General features: G+C 45.4%; 1 protein-coding gene across 15 annotated transcripts in view; it reads right to left on the reverse strand.

Moving 5' to 3' along the window:
• The window catches only part of LOC308178546 (uncharacterized protein), a 169912-nt gene that overhangs the window by 126422 nt on the left and 24422 nt on the right, over window positions 1-19068 (reverse strand). For 9 of the 15 annotated variants that reach the window (XM_080557390.1, XM_080557384.1, XM_080557385.1 and 6 more), the window contains exon 2: window positions 4971-5110. In XM_080557390.1, coding sequence (XP_080413516.1) covers window positions 4971-5061 — 91 coding nt within the window. In that variant the 5' untranslated portion in view covers window positions 5062-5110. The other 6 variants (XR_013939809.1, XR_013939810.1, XR_013939811.1 and 3 more) reach the window with 2 other exon arrangements.

A 19068-nucleotide genomic window follows, 5' to 3' on the forward strand; every position in this document is an offset into this window, starting at 1 on the left:
TGTCGTGTGATGCTGCGCCATCATTTTTAAACCACCAGCATCTTCCTTTTATGTGAGACAAGTGGAGGAAAAAATGGGCTGAATCCAAGTCTTTGTTTGGTTTTATTATGTGCAATTCCTTTTTAGCATTCTGAGCATTTAACCTTGAAAAATAGTGTTGTTTTGCCACTGTGTTTTCTGATTGTTAGTCTCAAGGCATCTCAGTGGCATCTTTATAAATCTGCTGTAGCTGGTAAATATTTCTTGCAGTCCAGTGCTGAAGACTGAAAAACCCAGATCACTTTTAGCTGTCAGGCAATTAATGTAATCCAGAGGAAATGAAAGGGATGTGCAACTAGGAGTGCTGTTAATAACGCAGGGTTCCTGACTCACACTTCTAAGGGAAGACTGAGGGGGGGGGAAATTGCTAAAATAAAGCATGAAGAGGGTGCTGAAAACCATCTTGAGACTCTGAATGCTGCTTCATTGCAGATTATGTGACAGCTAATATTTGGACAGACTAGTATTTGGAGAGAAAACAAGATAAATGGATTTATTGATCACCTGTTTCAAATGACAGCCACGGTAAACTTACACAGGGCTGCATCATATCACATCATCAGTTTGTAATTTTTCCTCTCCTGTGTTTTAGGTACAGTCAAATACAGGAAGGAGGTATTTGTGTTTAGGGATGCAATGCCAGTATTGATGGCTGTGTTCCTAGCCAAAACACAAGAGGACAGAGGGAGCTAAGCCAGGGAGATACGAGGGTAGTAATACACAGGATCTAGCTCTGCATATGTGCCAAGTCTGAAACAAGTTCCAGGCTCTGCACGGGCAGAGGGATTTGAGCCTGAGTGCTGTTGCTATCAGCAGCAGCAACTGCCCAGCAGGTGCCACCGAAGGCCAGGCTGAACTTTGGGCTGCTGTCATTTCAAAAGTCAGACCAAGGTGTATGGTATGAATCTGGGAACCCACTGCAGGTCCCAGCAACCTTTTTATTTGGTCTATAACCATCACTAGCTGGGGACGTTACTGCTCCAGCTGAAAGGACGACAAAATCTGGGAGGAAACAAAACCACATCTTCCAACCTGAACAGTCCCTCTAGAGCAGAGGTGGGACAGCATCAGTGTTAAGACACGGGATTTTCCAGATGTTTCTCTGCCTGCTTCTACCCTGAGACCCACTTAAACAGACCCCTGTACCACCAGCAGAGCTTCTGTGTACGTCTCTGCAAGCGTCTGCAGCATTCCCATTTGTGTCTCCTGACCAGTTCAGCTTCCATCTAGCCTTTTTTCCTCTGGAGCCAGAAGGAGCTCTGTCTGTATTAAGATGGCAATATATGAAACCGCCAATATAGAATAATTAAAGAAAACTAAATGAATAATTCCAGCAGACAAAAATTAACTCGGTCACATAGGCAGATAAAAGCATTGCCTGTTATTTGAAGCATCTGTGGAGCTGTACCTTTAAACGCCATGGCAACCAATGCTATTACTGAGTTCTTTTTTAGATCTCATTTAAAATGTAGGAAAACTGATGCTTTATTCACTCAGAGTAAGGTGGGTTTTCTTTTTTTTTTTTAATATGAAAAAAAATTTTGAATCTGGTATGGCCCTGCTTTTAACAACTAAATCCCTTTTTCTGTAACAGCTTTTCTCATCCTTCCTCACACTGCTTTTCCTTCTCTAGCTCCCTGCAGGTTGACCATTTAACTGGCACCAAACATTCCTCTCTGAGAACCACTTATTGATCTGTTTTCTACTCTTTAACGTATCCTTTCCCAGCTCTAAGGGCTGCATCTCCACTCAAGGCTAAAAGCACTGGCTTAGTATGCTTTCTTCTTGGCACCCAATTCTCTCAACAGTCCACAACTGCCACATGCTTTTCATCAATGAAACAATCTTTTGTTAATCCTGTTTACTAACTTACACCCAAGTATTTGCCTTGGCTAAAGGACAGCCATGCCATATCCCCTTTCATACACTGCAGGTGCTGGGAAGGGTCTTCCTTGGTAAGGTATCACCCAGCTTTGCTCTCCCTGGTTTGGATGGATGGTTTATGGTCAGCCATTTCCTTTCAAACACCAGTACAGGTATCAGCAAATATACGGAAAACTCAAATTTTCTCTCGGACTGGTTTAGCTTTAAGAACAGAAAGGCTGAAGACTGTGTAGGAATTACCAGGTGGGATCAGCCAGCCCAGACAAGCATCTAGAGACCAGTCCCTTTTCAGGAAAAGCTAACAATTAATACCCTGCCACAGGAATACGCCAGCAACCTCTCCATCATACTCTGCCACACATCTTCACCTCAGCTCTGCTGGGAAGCCCTACAAGATTTAAAAGATATGTGAGAACTGCCAGACTGGATGAAGCCTCTGGCTTGTGTGGTCCGGCTGCAGGACACCAGGCAACTTCAGATCTTCCAGAGAAAGGCTGCAACATCCCTGCAGCAGGGACAAGGCGATAATTTTGTCATGACAAAAATGCTTAATTCCAGCCACTAATAAAGTTTACTCTATAATTTGATGGATGACATAATAATTCCCTTCCAAAATTTGCTAACATCACCCTTCTGGATGTTCTTTCCTAGTTCAATTACAAGCCCAATCCCCTTTTTATTCTTGCTGTATCTTAGCCACAGTGAAGTTCCTCAGGACAGCTTTAACACCCCTGCTTCCATTCTGCTTGCTGTCATCATCTAAGTGTTCGCATCCTTTTAGAAAGGCCAGAAACCCGCCGTACCACTAAAATATACAGGAGGCAATTTATATCTGACGCATCTAGCTGGGAGATGCAACCACACTCCTGAGTCAAACTGTTCATTAAATGACTTGTTCAATAAATTTAGCCATTTTTCAGCTCATTAACTGCCCCTCCAAAAAACAGATTAATTTTTACAAGTTTGTTCATTACTCACAGCTGCTGTTTAATGTATCCAAGAGTGTAGACTATTCACAAGGTGGCCATAGAGAGAACTTAAAGTGTTAGTGGCTATTTGGAGCTCTGTATTTAACTCTGTCTCTCTGTGGTTATTGGGTATTGATCCTCTCAGCCAAATCAAACATTTCTGGTTGTTTCAAAAGTAATTTTTTATTGGTCCTTACCCACATTCTGCTTCATCAGACACACAGATAGAATTCACCTTTTTGTGAAAAATTACCTAACTAAACTTCATCCAGACAAGTGTCCACAAACAGTAAAATGGAGGAGGAATGAGTCCCCAGGTGCTTCTGGAGATCATAGGACTCACCTTAACACTGCCACTGACTTTCTAGGTGATGTGAGGCATATCATTTTACCATTCTGCTTCTATTCTCCATGTTTAGGACGTATAAAAGATCATGACTGTTACATAAATCAGTTAGGATAATAATTCGACCATGTGAAACATTAAGCAAATACCAGGTACAATTAATGGTGTTGAACGTATTAAATCCATAATCCTTCCCACCAAGAAGTTTTACTTTGAACAACTCTTCCACTAAACTGCTTATTGTAAATGTGCCATCACAGGAAGGGCAGATAGTTAGATCCTTCTGAGGAGTTTAAATAAACAAGGAAGTTCTGCAAGCTATTTCGTTTCATGAAATTTGGCTTAATCAGCAAATAAGTTACAGCAAAGCTTGTACAGATCCATTTAGTCCTCAGGAGAGTTAAAACTGCTGCATAGTCCATGATTTGCACATTTTCACTCACTTAAACATAAAAGTAACGACATTTTCTACTCCATTCTATACACTTTAACTTAAAGCAGCAAAAGCAAGCTCTGAGCTTTCAGCTCAAAATACTCCTTGCCATCACAGATACAGCAACAGAAATTTTCAGGGATGCAATTTTTACTTGCTGGGTTGCCTTTTCTGCCGCCTATTAGTGCAGAATATATTTTTTATACATATCTATACACACTATTGGGAGTACACGTGCTTAATCTAAGATGAGGTTTAGACCCTTCACTGAAAGGGCTGTGAAACACTGGAACAGGCTGGCAAGGGATGAGTCACCATCCCTGGAGGTATTAAAAGACGTGTAGCTATGGTGCTTAGGGACATGGTTTAGTGGTAGACTTGGCAGTGCTGGGTTAATGGTTGGACCTGATGATCTCGGAGGTCTTTTCCAACCTAAATGAAAATATTTTCAGTAGCCAGAATTGTCATACACGGTACCAGTAATTTTTGTTCAGAAACAGCTTGTTAACCAAATGAGTTATTGCACCCAACTACCAGCAACACCTTAAATTCATTGTTAGCTTTTTTCTTTTTTCCTCTTTTTTTTTAAAGTTGATTCACTTAGTGACCTAGAATATGTTTACAACCACAAAACGTAAGCACAGATGTGCTATTAAAAAAGATTTTAAAGAACTGAGGAAAATGAAATATTGTACTATAAGCCAAAATGTTATCTTCATAGACACCATCTTACTAAAATCTGAGAAGCAGCCCTTTTAGTACTATTCCTTCTATTGCTATATGGAAGAGTGCCTATGATAACATATTAGCTTTCAGATTCACCCACTTTGTTGCTTCTATGTCAGGAGCAGCACTCCTTCTCCTACGGCCAAACAATATATACTCTATTTACATCCTTTATATTGTGTGGGCCCCTGTAAACAGTTGGCCAATTTTTGCCCCATAGTAAGTATGCCATTACAACTGCAAATCATCAAACCTGTCTCCTCCAGAGAATAATTGTCCTTTGTGTCCTTAAAACTTGATGTTTTTCCTAGAAAGTAACATGCTTTCATGGAGCTGGCTTTGACCCCTTGACGGGGGGAAGAGGAAAAAAACAAAACTCCCGCTGACTTCTGTATACTGCTGGTGAAAAAACAGGATGTATGACATATTGATATTTGTTTCCATTTGAAATTGAATGAGAGCACAGAATATGCAGTAAAAGGAAAATTCAAGAAGATTTCACTCCAAAAAAATACTGACATATCTGATTGTAAAACGCCTGGGACTGTGCCCATGGCAGCTATTAGCTGCATACCTCCTGTCCTCCATCTCCTCTTCAACCAGGCTCTGCTGCAGGGCTGCCATCTCCCAGATGAATCACTGACACACAAATCCTGCAGCTCCATGAGAAGAGAGACGTCCCAGTACCAGGGGAGCTGTACACAAGCTGGAAACCTGGCCAATGAGAGGGAGATACCCATCACTAAAAATACATCATCTCTGGCAGTTCGTGTTAATATTGAAATGATCCACAGTATCTCCTTGAAATATTTTCTGTAAAGAAAAAGAATTTTGACAAAAATCATAATTTTCTTCTAAAAATATTTTGATTTTGTGGAAATAGAGGCAAGGAGTTGCTTGGGGACTTTGCATTTGAAATTTACAGGAAACTTGCACCAAGTGAATTCCCATCACAACAGCAGCAAAAGCAAATAAAAACCACAAAATACTTGAAGGCATCCTTCAGTAAGCTGGTCCAATGTAATTTACTATAAAACCCCCACACGATCTTATAATATATATGTTTTTGTAGCACAGAAACTCACGGACATTACTGATGTGCCCATCCTTTTTCAAGGCACTATGTTAATATGCAAGTCAATCACTCAATTACTTTTGCCATGAGGTGCACACATCAGATGAAGTTTCATTACAAAGAGATTTCTATAATAAATAATTGACCTCCACAGAAGAGAAAAGATTTCATCCTTTGTATATAGAGCCAAGCTATATGGATGCCCTTAATGAACTCCACAACTGCACTTAGACAAAGTAGAAAAGTTCCCATAACAATTAAGACCTATGCCCAAAGTAACAAAACAGACATCAGCTGAGATAAGAGAGTGCTGAGATTTTACAGGGACTCTGCAGGATACATAAATGGTTCTCCACTCTTCCCTGGTCCTTGATAATATCTACCTCCACAACTCTTTACTCTCCTTCAATGATTTGCAGAATACATTTGGTTTATGGAATTTCCAAGATTAAATCGCACCAGGAAGTCTTGGTCATGCAATTAAAGTGGTATTTGACCCCGTTGTTTCCATCACTTCTCAAGAAGGCAGGATATCGTTCAAAGACTTGCTGTTGCCAAGATGCCTTAGCCAGGATCTTCATTTTCGGATATTCATGATACAGGAATGTAATCTGATGAGACTAGCAACAATATAAATATATATATATATATATATATATATATATATACACTAACTACTTTTTGGGCTCCAAAACAAACCAGTTTGACCATCAGAAATAATGCATCAGACAATAACCAGCCTTTATATTCACGTACTCGGAGCATGTCAGAAGGCAGAGATGTAAGCAGGATACAAGTCACAGGCTGGGTGATGAAGGAAGGGAGCAGCTCACGTGGAAAGAGCAGGATGAGGGGCTGAGGGCTCCTCCTCACCTCCAGAGAGAGGTCACCGCCTCACCAGCAAAAAGAGGTCTGATTCTACCCTCGGCCCAGTTCTGCAGCCCTCTGCACCAGGCTGCGTACCGCCTTGGTGCCTAAGAGCATCTCGGATAATTTCCCTGCCTAATTCACCATCTGACCATCTTCTTTCTCTTTTTTCTTTTTAAATCATTCGCTTGGCTTTCTGCTGCTGCACACTCACAAACAGCCCTGAGGAACAGGTCCCTTCACAATGGGATTTTCTGCCCTGACAGCTTGCTATAAAGATCCTCCTCAGCCTGGCTCCATAGTGTCTGTGTCACTTCACATTAGAACTTAAATAATAGGAATAAATCAAGTAAATGAAAATATGCATCCTGAAGGCCTAACGTAAGTGATTTCATCCATTTTAAAAGCCACCAGACCTAATTTACCTTAGAACCTTGCACCTTCCTTGAGGGTGCCTCTGAAGTACCCTCTGACTGATGTCCTTATTTTTAATTTTGTAGCAGAAGCCAAGGAGAAATTAAAGAAATAAAATGGAAAAAATAATGAGAGCTCATTTCAGCTTATAATGGTATTTTCTCAGGTGACTAAACATTCATTTGACTTTTGGTAGTGTTGAATTTATTCTCCATTAGGGCAAATATGATTTGGAGGCTAACTTGACCTCTGGAGTGTAGAATTTTTCTTTATCTTTATTGCTGGCTTCAGTTATTTATCAGGTCAGTGTGTGCTCAGATTCCAGGAAAACTGAGCAAAGAAATGAAATTAGCACTGCAGACAAACACAATTGGAGGAGCTGGCTGTTGACTCAGACGAGCAATTTCTTTCAGACTGTCACTAGCCTCAATACAAGATGAGATGTCTGTCAGAGTCCAGTATCTGTCATCTAACGGTTCATTTCACTGTATGACAGGAATAAGAAAAAGCATTAAAAAAAAGTCAAGTCTGCAAGAATTTGCAACGTGTTTTTATGAGTACCTACTCCCTTTGGCGTGACCTTACAGTGTACAACTTCTATGGGAGAAGTCTTAAAAGAAGAACAAAAGTTTGGAGATACATTTTCAGGAAATAAGATTGCTGTGGAAAACACACCTAGTAATAAATTTCACGTAGAAGAAACAAATGGTCTTCTAGAAAGACAAAATCAACTTACTATTTGAAAAACAGCAAACTCTGTCTGTCTGTGAGAGAGAGAAAGAGGGATCGCTTTCAGATTCTGTGAGGAAATAACAGATTTTCCTGATTCATCAAAATATTCGTTTATCCCCCTGGCTCATCTGAGTACACGTGTTGGGTAACGGCTGCATCAAGGCTTAACCGTGTCAAGTGCGCTGCTCCTCTCCTGGCATTGCTTAGGTTATCTTTGCCACAGCCCCGCCGTAGCGTACCAGTAAGTTTGCACCGCATCCACAGGGGTTAAGAGATTTTGCTAACTAGAGCATTGCTAACTTATTTAGCAAAAAGTCATCCAGGACAAGGACCTTGCTCGAGTCTGTTTTGCTGAGCATTCGCATTATGAAGAGAGAGACTAAAGTGGGTTGGAAAGCTATTAGCAATCCTTCCTCCGTCCCTTGAGAAACACTGAGCCAGATTCAACAGGGCTCAGAAGCTCCATGATACAAGTAAAAATGGCTTCGAGCTGCAAAAAAAAACCTAGCAGGACTCCTGCTCTGTCAGTGGAAAGTGCTCCATTTAACAAATTCAATTCTTAGAAATGCAAAGTGCAAACTAGAATGCTCCCCGCTGAATAAACGGCACAACTGGTGAAGTTCAGCCAGCCTATATGAAAGGTGACATTTTGCTGAGAAATGCTTCTTAGAAAATAAAGGATTTTTGGTGATTATTTTTTCACAGATCACAAGGGGAATTTCTGCACTAGTGAAAGGTGCCAAAAGCAGCTGCAGATATTCAAATGCTATTTATTGCTCAGCTTGAACAGCAAGCAGCAATGCAAGCCTCTTGAAAATGTCCTTGGAAGGGCCGTTTCCAGAGGCGAGCAGGAGCTGCAGTTCCCAGCTCCATCAGCATCCATCTCTGGGAGGGGTTTGCCAACACGGGTGCCAAACGCAGCCTCTGCAGGACGTGGACATAGTCACATGGGAACAGGGGGGCAATACAACAAATTCCTCCTATGGGGGAACAGAGGCAAGGTGTTTGTCCATGCACTAGCCAAAGCTGCATGAGGTGGACTCACAAGGCAGGGACCAGTGGCAGGACCGAGGTCCTGAGCTGCCGCCCTCTCCTTGGCAGTAGGTTGAAAAACTGCCGAATGTTTGCTCCTTGCTCCCTCTCACCCTCCCTCACCTTAGAAGGGGGAAAAGAAATAAATGAGGCTTTGGGTGTGAAAGAAGGAAAAGCAATTGCCTTCACTAATTGAAACTAATTTGCATAAGAAATTCTTTCTGAGTAGCTGTGCTTCTTTCAGTACGTGCTAGTTACCTGCTGGCCCTGCTGTTAGAGCTGAGTGGCTCCTTTAGACAGAGCACTTCCCTCTTTTGTTTTTTTGAGGACATACATCCTTACCATATTATTAGCTGGATGTCGTATCCCAGATCCCTCTTCAGTTTTTGTTCTACTAATAGTAAAAAAATTCACAGTTTCTACACCACGGTGTGTCCCTATGCATCAAGTATACTCAGTTGTGCTGTTAATAGGAAACATACAGCCTTCTTCAGCAAAGTGCTGCGCACAGGAGCAGAGCCTTTTTGCAATTAATGCTGAAAGGATAAGGGGATCAGCTCAACTGCTGCAGCAAGGACCAATACATGACAGAGCTTTGTTTGCTTTTCCATTTCAATGGAAGAGAAATAACCTGCCTGAGAACATCCTGTTCGGGACATTGGAGTGATCATACCGGCTATTTCAGCATCCCATCCCCACAAACTACAGCAGTGCATGGAGAGGTAAGGGAAAGAAAAAGTGTAAGAACCCATACTCCCAGGGTAGACTCAGAAAGATCAGAAGGGGAACAGAACCACAGCAAATCCTGAAACTGGGACGGGTGCTTTTTTAATCCCTTGCACAGAACTGAGGACCCCTTGCAAAGAACCAAGTATCCCTTTCTACAAAAAGACTAAGTTCTAGTTGTTGTTTTTTCAAATTAATCTGTGAAGGCTGCTATTCTGCTTTGGGTAGGATTTCTGGTTGATAGCTGCTCCTTCCAGTTGTTTAACAATTTAAATTACAGTCACAGCGCCACGTCTTCATTCCACCGGTCAAAGGATTTTGCCTCCCACAATGAATTAGAAAATGCACATTAGAAAAAAGCTGGCAGACAGATTATTGTGATTATCTTAGCAGCAGGTATTTAAAGCTCATTGTTGCTAAAGCTCTTTGCCAATGCCCAGATTCTTTGTCACAGTCGTAAGGTCTGTGCTGCTGGGACGGTGCTCTGACAGCCATCTCCACCAGTGACGGCTCTTGTTTGGACTTTGCAAGTGCGGCTCAGCATGCGCTGAAGTAGTGCCACGGTGACATAGGCCGTTCATGGAGAGGAGATGCGACCTGCCATCTGCTCATCTTATATTTTATGGTCTTTAAATTGCACTGTAATAATTTCCTGGCTGTCATCCTGGAAGGAGAAACAGGCAGCGTGAGTTCAGCCAGCCGGCGAGGCAGAGGTGAGCAGAGCTTTCAGGCATTGAGAAAGATGCTTTCACAGTATACATGGCTAAACTGGGAGGAAAGAGATCTTCTCTTTCCTCCATCTCTCTCTTCAATATTTGTTCACTTCAGACCACGTTATAATACAAGGTGTTTCTGAAGGGGGATACCTGGGGGCTTCAGGACAGGTGAAGTGGCAGAGCACAGCTCCATGGGAGGCTGGTTTTTCAACCTTTTTTATCACTCAGTTATCTGGAGCTTGAAAGTATCTTTGCTCTAAAACTGTAAGACGTACAAGACAATACAAAGTGGTTTAGGGCCAGCTCTGATCACAGGACCACCATCTTGCACTGCCCACCTCTGAGGTTTTGACCACTGAAGCTGCACCCCAGGCCTGGGATAAAGGGTGAAGCTCCAGGTGAAGCGTGACAGCCAGGCCTCCTGGGCGCACGAGGCTGAGCCAGAGGATAACTGTGGCTACCGAATACAAATAGCAGGTCAAAAAGGCAGCGGGAAGGGCATGACACCGAGGCCTGATGAGAAACAAGAGGAAGGCTGTTTGCCTCCGCAGGCTGCGGTGGATGCACACACGAAGAGCCACGTGCTGCCGGCAGCTGTCCTCCAGGCAGGAGCCAGCATCCCCAGGGATGGCGGGAGGCACTTCTCAACGGGAAGGTACTGGGGTCAAAGGCTGAAGTCAGAGCAGATTATAATTTCTGCCCTTTCTGTTATTTTTTCCCCATTGAACCAATTAATAGTGATTATGAAAGGTCAAAAGCCAAAGGTCACATTTTTAAGAAGAAGGAGAATACAGAAGTAACTAACTTCCAAGGGAAAGCACTGTTATTAACAGTGCAGGCGATGTAAGCGCTGGAGCCAAGCCTAAGGAAACATAGGATGCTGGCAAAAGAGTGAACTCATTTGGGGCTCCTTTAATTTTTAATTTACTCTCTTCTCTGCGAAGGCCAATTGTCAACTCTTAAGGATGGGAAAAATATGTTTGTTTGCTTATCAAGTCACAGAGAAAGGCGGCTTCCTGAGGCATTTTTCCAGCAGCACGTAAGCACAGCTCTCTGTATGGGCCATCAGTGACTGGGTTACTTGCAGATCTGCCCCTCGTTAATTCTTCTGATTGTGCAGGTCAGCACGTGTGGCGTACACAGATTCAGTTAGCGCCTGCCCCGACGTACCCTACTCACCCCATAGCAGCTTTGGTGGCTACTCCACACAGAATTGGTGGCTCTCATCTTCTGGCCTTCTGGTTATGCAAGGTCATCAAGTCACTGAAGATTTTTGAGCCAAATTCTCTACCAATGTAGATGAAGTTTTCCTTGGCCTTTCTTTCTTTTTTTTTTTTTTAATTAAAAAACACAGAAGGTAAAGAGATCAGGTGATCACTCTTGATAAGTAATTTTAAAACAAATATTTCTGTGAAGACAGACCACATTTTACGTTCCAACAGTGGCATGGGCAATAGGCATGATTTTTTTTCCTCCTGTTGTACTAAGACTTTATGTCAACCTGCAAATGAATTTGATGCAGAAACCACTCAGATTTCAGTCACCTTCACTTACTGCCCAGCTCTGGACTTGGAGAGTCCTTCAGACAAAAGGCTTCATTTCTTTGCAATAATCTACCCAGCAGCCTGTTTCTTCCTGAGACTTGTTAAATCCTGACCTGGAGCTGGTACAGAAGGATGTTTGATCACCATGCATCACCTCCTCTTAGCAATGATCTGCAGCACCACATTTCCCTTCCATAGGTGTAACCTCTATTCGACAAATTGTATTAAAATTTAAAAAAAAAAAAAAAAGGAAGAAACCATAAGAAAACATTCCCTTGTATTTATTTTTCTGTCTGCATAAATCACAGATATCCCACAGCAACTGGAAAATGTGAACTGGCAGAGCATGCCACCACTGCTCTTCTCAGGGTATGGGCATTATTAGCAAGAAAAAGGATCTTATTATTTGAGCCATAAATAAGGCTCCAATTGAGTCTATTAAAGAACATCAGATAATGACACAGCTACTTGACATATTCCACGTAAACTACAGCAGCTATTCAAAGGACAAAATATTTAATCAGAAATACATTCAATACATTTAGATTAATAAAGTAGCAGTTTTTCTTCTGGCATCTATTTCAACTGAAAAAATGTTCTTCAGACCTCAGCTCTAGTTCTTTTATCATTATTTAAAATACCAATCCAATATCCACTGTATATTTTTAGTAAGGCTTCATGTGCTAGGACAAAGTGACCTGCCATTACACCCTGTGTCTAAAGACCACTGCAATAAATGTAAAGTTTCCCAAACCAATTTTGTATTGCAAAAGATCTACCAGTTTGGGCCTGTTTCTCCTCCTTTTTGTGTTTTGTTTTGCTGCACATTCTAGGATCACGTTGGAACAAGATTTTATATTACACCGATGTAAAAGAATCAAGAGGAAAATCATTCCAGTGTCACCCTGGGGTAAGGCTGGCATGGGAGGAGACTCAGGCCCAAAGACTTCAATAATAATGCTCAAGTCGAGGGCTCTGTGTGGATGCTTCTGAAGCTGAAGTGGGCTCTGATAGTTCAAGGAACCCCCTGCAAGGACCAGCTCCTCCGTTGGAGCTGAGGGTGTTTTTACCGTAGCCCTTGCCCATCAGCAACATCTCGCTTGCTCAGGCAGGACTTCAGGTGAAGTTTCTCCCCGTTACCAACCAGCTAATATCAAATCAGTAATAAAACCAACCCCAACTGACAGCCCGTTGCTCTTCGGGGGGTTACAGCACCTCTCACCAGCTCCCTGCTGGGTTTGGGGGCAGCTGGATTAAAACAAAGGCAGGGTTTAAGAGGGAGGAGAGGCAGAGGTAAGCTGTGTGGCCACCAGAGTGGGACCAGATCGCGATAAGTGCTGCCTCCCGCAGCATCACACTGCTCCCCCAGCCAGCAGTGACAACAGGAAACGCTGGCACGTGAGCTGCTCCTGCTTAGCAAGACACTAATTTCAGGCAAATGAAGAAAAATGCAGAGCGAGACCCCACGGGTTGTTGTAGCTGGGATAACTCTTTACCTTTCCTTGTCAGAAATGTCAACGCAAACAGGGTGAGCTATGAACTCAGGAGAGCTGCTGGTGTTTGCCAGCTGGCTGCATCCAACTTCCTACGAGATGTGATAAGAGACACACGGCGCTGCCTCCCGTCAGCCAGACTCGCTTGTCTGTCAGCCTCACTGCAAGTAAGAATTAATGCTCTTTATAAAAACGAGGGTATTTGTGTTACCTCTTTTTGGGGAATCCATACACAGAAACAGGGAGCAGTTCTCCCTATTCCCACCTTCTGGATTTCAAGAAAACAATAGAACAAGTCTCCAATAGGAACGACATTTGGTCACTGCAGTGTAGAAATCACCAGTTCCATGCCTGATATACATTTAAAAAGAGAAGTCGAGGAGTGGCACCCAGGGACGGCAAGCAAGCCTTTCCTGTAAGATGCAGAGGGAGCTCCAAGAGGGTGCTGCACACCCCTGCAGGGGGCTGCAACACAGAAATCAAAGATTTCTCCACCTCCACAGGACTAAACCCCTCCAGTAGATTTGAGGGCATCAGGCCATACCCTAAACGACATGTTGTTTTGCCCCACATTGCCATCCACTGACATCCTGTATCCTTCTCAGGGCCCCCAGGTGTGCCCCCATCTTAACAAGCGAGTAGCTTGTGATAGAACCAGTTGTTTAAATGAATTCATTATTCCTACATTTATTAATTTGGACAGTTAAGCTGTAAAGGAAATTTACAGCTGGAGGTAGCATCATTTGTTTGTGCTTATATTTACAGACTATGCTATGGTGCGCTGCTGTCTTCTTAATAAATCAGCGCAAACCCCTGCTGTGTCTCCCTACCCCGATACATTCAATGCAACAGTCTCTCTTCTATTCTCCTGCACAGAGGAGTATCTCACATCGGCCAGGGAGATTGCTCCAAACGTCAGTGGAAGTCAGCAATCACAAATCCCCGAAGTACTGAGTGTCCCTGACAGCGTTACAGCGCACGGACAGCTGAGCACCACGTCGAGCTCGGTACCTGCTCCAGCAGCAGGAAGAAAAGCGCTGCCTGGAGGGCAGAAGTCCGTGCAGGACGGCAACCACGCAGCAGAGGGATTCCTGGAGCTGCTCCCATGATAACTATTAAACCGCAAATCTGCATTTTGCAGCAATGCTGGTTAGTTTTCCAGGAACCATCCCTTAGGAGCTGTGGCTCTCTCACCAGAAGGGCAGAACAAGCCATCCTTCATCAGCCCACACCACATTTCAGACACGTGAGAGCTGCCGCCACGGGGAACGAGCCAGGCTCACCCAGAAAAGCACACCGCTGCCGTGCACACCGCGCTGCCCAGCACCTCCACGTTCCCTGCGCCTTGGAAATACCAAGGTGACCTCCCCAGCAATCACCACCAGACATCACACCCCAGCCGGGCGCTTCCGCAGGTTGCCCTGCATGGAGGATGACCTCTGTGGAGCTAACACCGCCCGCCGGCTCCGAGCGGAGGTGCTGAGCCACCCGAGGAGGACGGCCCCTTCCTCCCACCAGGAAGGCCAGCCCAGGGCACCCGCGAGCTGCTCCCGCAGGCTGCCCAGCAGGCAGAAGCCGGGGGCAGAAGGCTGCCTGCCGCTTCCCACCAAGCCGCCCTGAGGGAAGCCCGGTCCCAGTCCCAGCTCCAGCACCTCCGGGGCTGCTCCGGCCCAGCGGGGTCCGACGCTGCCACCTACCGACCCTGCCCGGACGGCCACCGCCACGCTTCCCAAGCCAGGCAGCGGAGATGGAAGCTGCCACCGGGCCAAAGACGTCTTAGGAGCAAGAAATCTTCTGGGTTTCACCAAGTGCCGTTCCTGGCTCGCTCCAGACTTAGCAAGCATCCCACAGACACGAAGCAGATCAGCGAACAGAGGTCAGCCACGGGGACAGGCTGATAGGCACTGGGATGCCGGGGTGCTTCTAAAAGCCACGGTAACGTCTGATACTCTCAGCTTATTAACACAGAATGAACTAATTGTTGATGCCAGTGCAGTTGGTCTGAGCGCTGCGCTCGTTTACAAGGACAGCCAAAACACGGACAGAGCGAACACTGTTGTGTATGTGACCAGGTCTGTTTTAACAGGGGCAAGTTGGGGATAGTCAGACCAGAGACAAGAAAATCAGCACTGGTCCCATCTTCATTAGCTGGTGCCCACTTTGTGTTAGGGGGCCACAAACAGCTCTTCCTAACGAGAAGAATGGTGTGAAAGCAAGACTTAGAGCACAGAGGAGAAAACGCTGCAGCCAGCCTTTATACCGGGTCAGGCAACAAAACCACCACAGCTAGAAACCAACAGAACGCAATAAAGCAAAAATTGGCATTTTTTTCATCCTGCGCGGTCTCCAAGTACCGCGAGCGGAGGCATGCAGACGGCAGCGTCTGACAGCTGCCCGCGAGGCGCTCGGCGTTGGGACTGCAGCGATGGCGGCGGGGGCTGCCAGGGGCACAGCACCGAGCCCAGCCCTTCCAGCTTCTGGCGGTCGGTGATGTTTGCTGCTATGCTCGTGTCCGTTTTCCAGCCCCTGTACCACTGACCAGACCGGTGGCGATTTGGCAGCCACGGGCTCTGCCTCCAAGAGCGTCACCAGACACAAGGCACAGGGCCAGCCCCGGTGCCACCTTCCCATCCTCTTCATCCTCGGGCTGCCTCGTACCTCGGGTCCTGGTGGCACGGCACTCGGTTTGCTCCCTTTTCCTCCTCAGCCAAAGGATTGTCCGTAGCTTCGCTCCCCCGATCTCCTCCCACTCACACTATTTGGGAGCTTTAAAGAGATGATTTAGTGGGGATAACGCCGCCCTCCCCAAACCCAGCACACGGCCTTACCTCGCACAGCTGCCTCCCCTCTGCAAATACCCACCAGACAGCGAGGTTTAACCACCTACCCTCAACTCCTTGGGCTCAACCCCTCAAGAAAACTCAGATCTGAACCAGACATCTCAGAATTAAAGCACAGATCCGACAGCAAGTTTTCCACCACATCTTCCGCTGCTTGCAGTCCAGAGTGAGTGGCCAACCTCCCTCCCTGCACCATCCACTCAAGGAACTCGGCACTTACGAATTCCAGCCACGCGTTGTGAACTGTTTGTTCTAGTCAGACCAGGAATTATTTAGGCAAGAAACTCACAAACAATTTGTTGTAATGAATCGTTTGAGAATTTAGCAATCTGCTCACAGGCCATTTTCAGACAGAACAAAAGAGGAATTCATCCAATAACTTAATTGCAAATTATTTTCTCATGTGTAACGGAAGGACTTTGCACTGAGCTGCACCTCCTATGCAGAGATGTCAGAGCGCTTTGCACACAGGAAAGCAGCAGTACGACTGTGCCGTGAGGGGAGAAAATTGCTCTGCTGTAGAAATGGAGAACAATGGATGGGAGTTAGATGTTAAAAAAGTGGCTAAAATAGCCAAAGTGCTAAGTGACTCAACTGTGACGTTCAGATAAGGATGACCCAATAGATACGTGGAAAATTTTTTGTCCTGGGGTAGGGAACAAAATTGAGACTTGGTCCTTCTCCAGTTTATCCCAAGAAGTAAGGTCAAGATTTCTACATTTTTACATGCAAAAACAAGCAAACAAACAACAAATGGAGGAGTTTCACATGTTATCCTGAATTCTTTGTTATAGAGCTAAGAAGATTTGTAAAACGTTCTAAAATGGAAATTTAGAATCCTTTTTCTGCAATTTCGGACGGTCTTCAACAAAACTCACTTGGGGAGTCTCGTGGAAGCCAGCACTTTCCTGTGATGTCCCTTTCCATAAAAAAAAAAAAATCTGAGTTCTCAATCTCTGATCCCAGGGAAACCCTGACCTCCCTCCCTCCTCACTCCACACCATGCCCGTGCCTTGTAACCCCAAAGGCAGCCGATCTTGCAGTACACTCTGCCCAGGGCACCAGTCACTCCAGGTCTGATCTGTTCTCCGCTTGCCTGTTCCTCTTGTGGCCCATGGGGCATTTTGCTGCTCTTTTACATTTTGGCTTCAACTGTCTAATGCACTGCAGCAGGAGGATCAGAGGAAATTAATCATTGATAGAGGAACGTCAGAGAGATTGGGCTCCAGTACAAAGTGGCATCCTCGGTGTCCCCAGGCCTCCTGGCGCGATGTGCCCCGAGGACAGCCATGGGGCATCAGCCTCACGCCGAGGGCAGAGCTCCCAGCTGGGGCGAGGTGTGCAGAGGAGGGGACTCAACGCGGTGCAGACACTGCATGCAGCCCTGCAGCAGAGGAAAGCAGCTTGCCCAACTCCTGCTGCAGGCAGCAGCCCTGCAGAGGAGAAGCCTGCCAAGCTCTCTGCTCCCCTGCCCCGCAGAAGATGCGGTTTAGGGGTGCAGCCTGCCCGTGCCAGGGTCAGGAGCATCCTAAACCTCCAGGCCTGCATCACCCAGCCCAGGACATTTCAGCTGAGCAGTTAACCCCCAGCAAGGGCTTTGCTCTTCTCAGCAGAGTCAAGGTGAAACGTCAGCAGATGTGCCTGGTCTCCTGGGCTAGCCAGGACTGGTGGCTGCACCTGGCTGCGATACACGCAGCGCAGGTTACAACAGCTGTCAGCTCTAACCACCCAAACTAGCTATTTACAGCTTCTGTGAACTCTCAGAAATAGCGACGCCTTAGAAATAGTTACAGCAAGTCCCTCTTCCGAGAGAGGTGGTATAGGACAAGAATAAAACAGTTGTGCTCACAGCTATATGCAGCAATGCAAGCCAGACCAGATGCAGCTCAGTTGCATTTTTTTTTTGCTTGCTTGGAGTAAGAGGTTTGTTGTTCTTCCTCCGCGTCACTGAGGCCTACTCGCTTTCTGACATGATAATGCCAACTTGGTGCCGAGTGCCTTTACAGAGAGGTGACAACACCACAAACACAGCCCGAAGGGCTTTCGGACCCCTTTGAAGTGACACTCCAAAACAGTTTGGCTTCATTCAGGCAACTCTGAGCAGCACAATCCAAAACACACATTAGGATCCCCTGTCTAGTCCAATTAAAACTCTTTCAAGATCTCCACTGTCAGGCATAAAATAGAGCTTGCACGGAAAAGTATTCACCTGAATGCATCCTTACAGTTAGCTTATTTTCAAAAACGCTTGGCTAGAACATCACGTCAAAGGATCATTATGCTTTCAGCAAAGTTAAGACTTCAGAAGAGGCTGTTCTGGTGTTTTAATCGCCTCCTCCAGTTCCAAGGTCCTATTGTACAAATAAAGTATCTTTTAATTGTGCCACATAAATTAGCTCCACATACAAAAGGGAAGTCAAATACTTCAATTAAGGTTTATGAGGTACAAATATCCTCATCTAGATTAGTTTAAAGGAAAGTAAGCTCAAGACTTGGAAAATCGTTTTCATTCTTTATCTCAGCATAGGAAGAACATCTCTGAGACGGGGGTTGTGGGGGGATAGCTGCTGCTCTAGTGCTTCAGGACGTCCCCTGCACTTAGCAGAAGCACTCAGCCTTCTGGTCTCAGTTCCCCATGGCTCCGCCGCACCTGGACGCCCACCCCAGCCCCCTCCTCCTCCTCCTCCTTCCTGCCCTGCTTCATGCCAAGGCCAGCCCTCCTCGCCTTCCCCTACCTCTTGCTGCACTGAAACTTGTTCATGCCCAAAGCACTGCTGAAGAATACTGGTGAGAAAGGTCGTTGTGCTTCTCTCCTTGGGGCCAGGGCACGGGTCACCAAGGTTTGAACCATCTCTCACAGGGCACATCTTCCCATGGATGCTACGGCTGCCTTCACCCACACGAGCTCCTCTCTCAGCCCCTTGGCCACGCACACATCAGAACTTATCTTTGTGGAGACCACTCAGGAGCTTACTTACCACTTTGAGATTAATCCTACAGAACTCAATCCTTGACCCAACTGAACTCCCAAAGCGTCTTCAGCCTTGGCTTAGGTTCCTATGCCATCATCACCTCAACATTCCCAGCCCAGAGAGAAACCTGGTGATTATCTGATGAGCTACCACAAGACTATGTTAGAAACAAAGCACAGATGACATCAGTAGTCCAAGATATTCCATAAATTGCAATAAACCCTCAGAATTCAGCCCGGTTCTGTCTCTCAGAGCAGCTGC

This window comes from Anser brachyrhynchus (assembly GCF_964034855.1).
Source record: "Anser brachyrhynchus genome assembly, chromosome: 15".
NCBI classification, from domain to species: Eukaryota; Metazoa; Chordata; class Aves; order Anseriformes; family Anatidae; genus Anser; species Anser brachyrhynchus.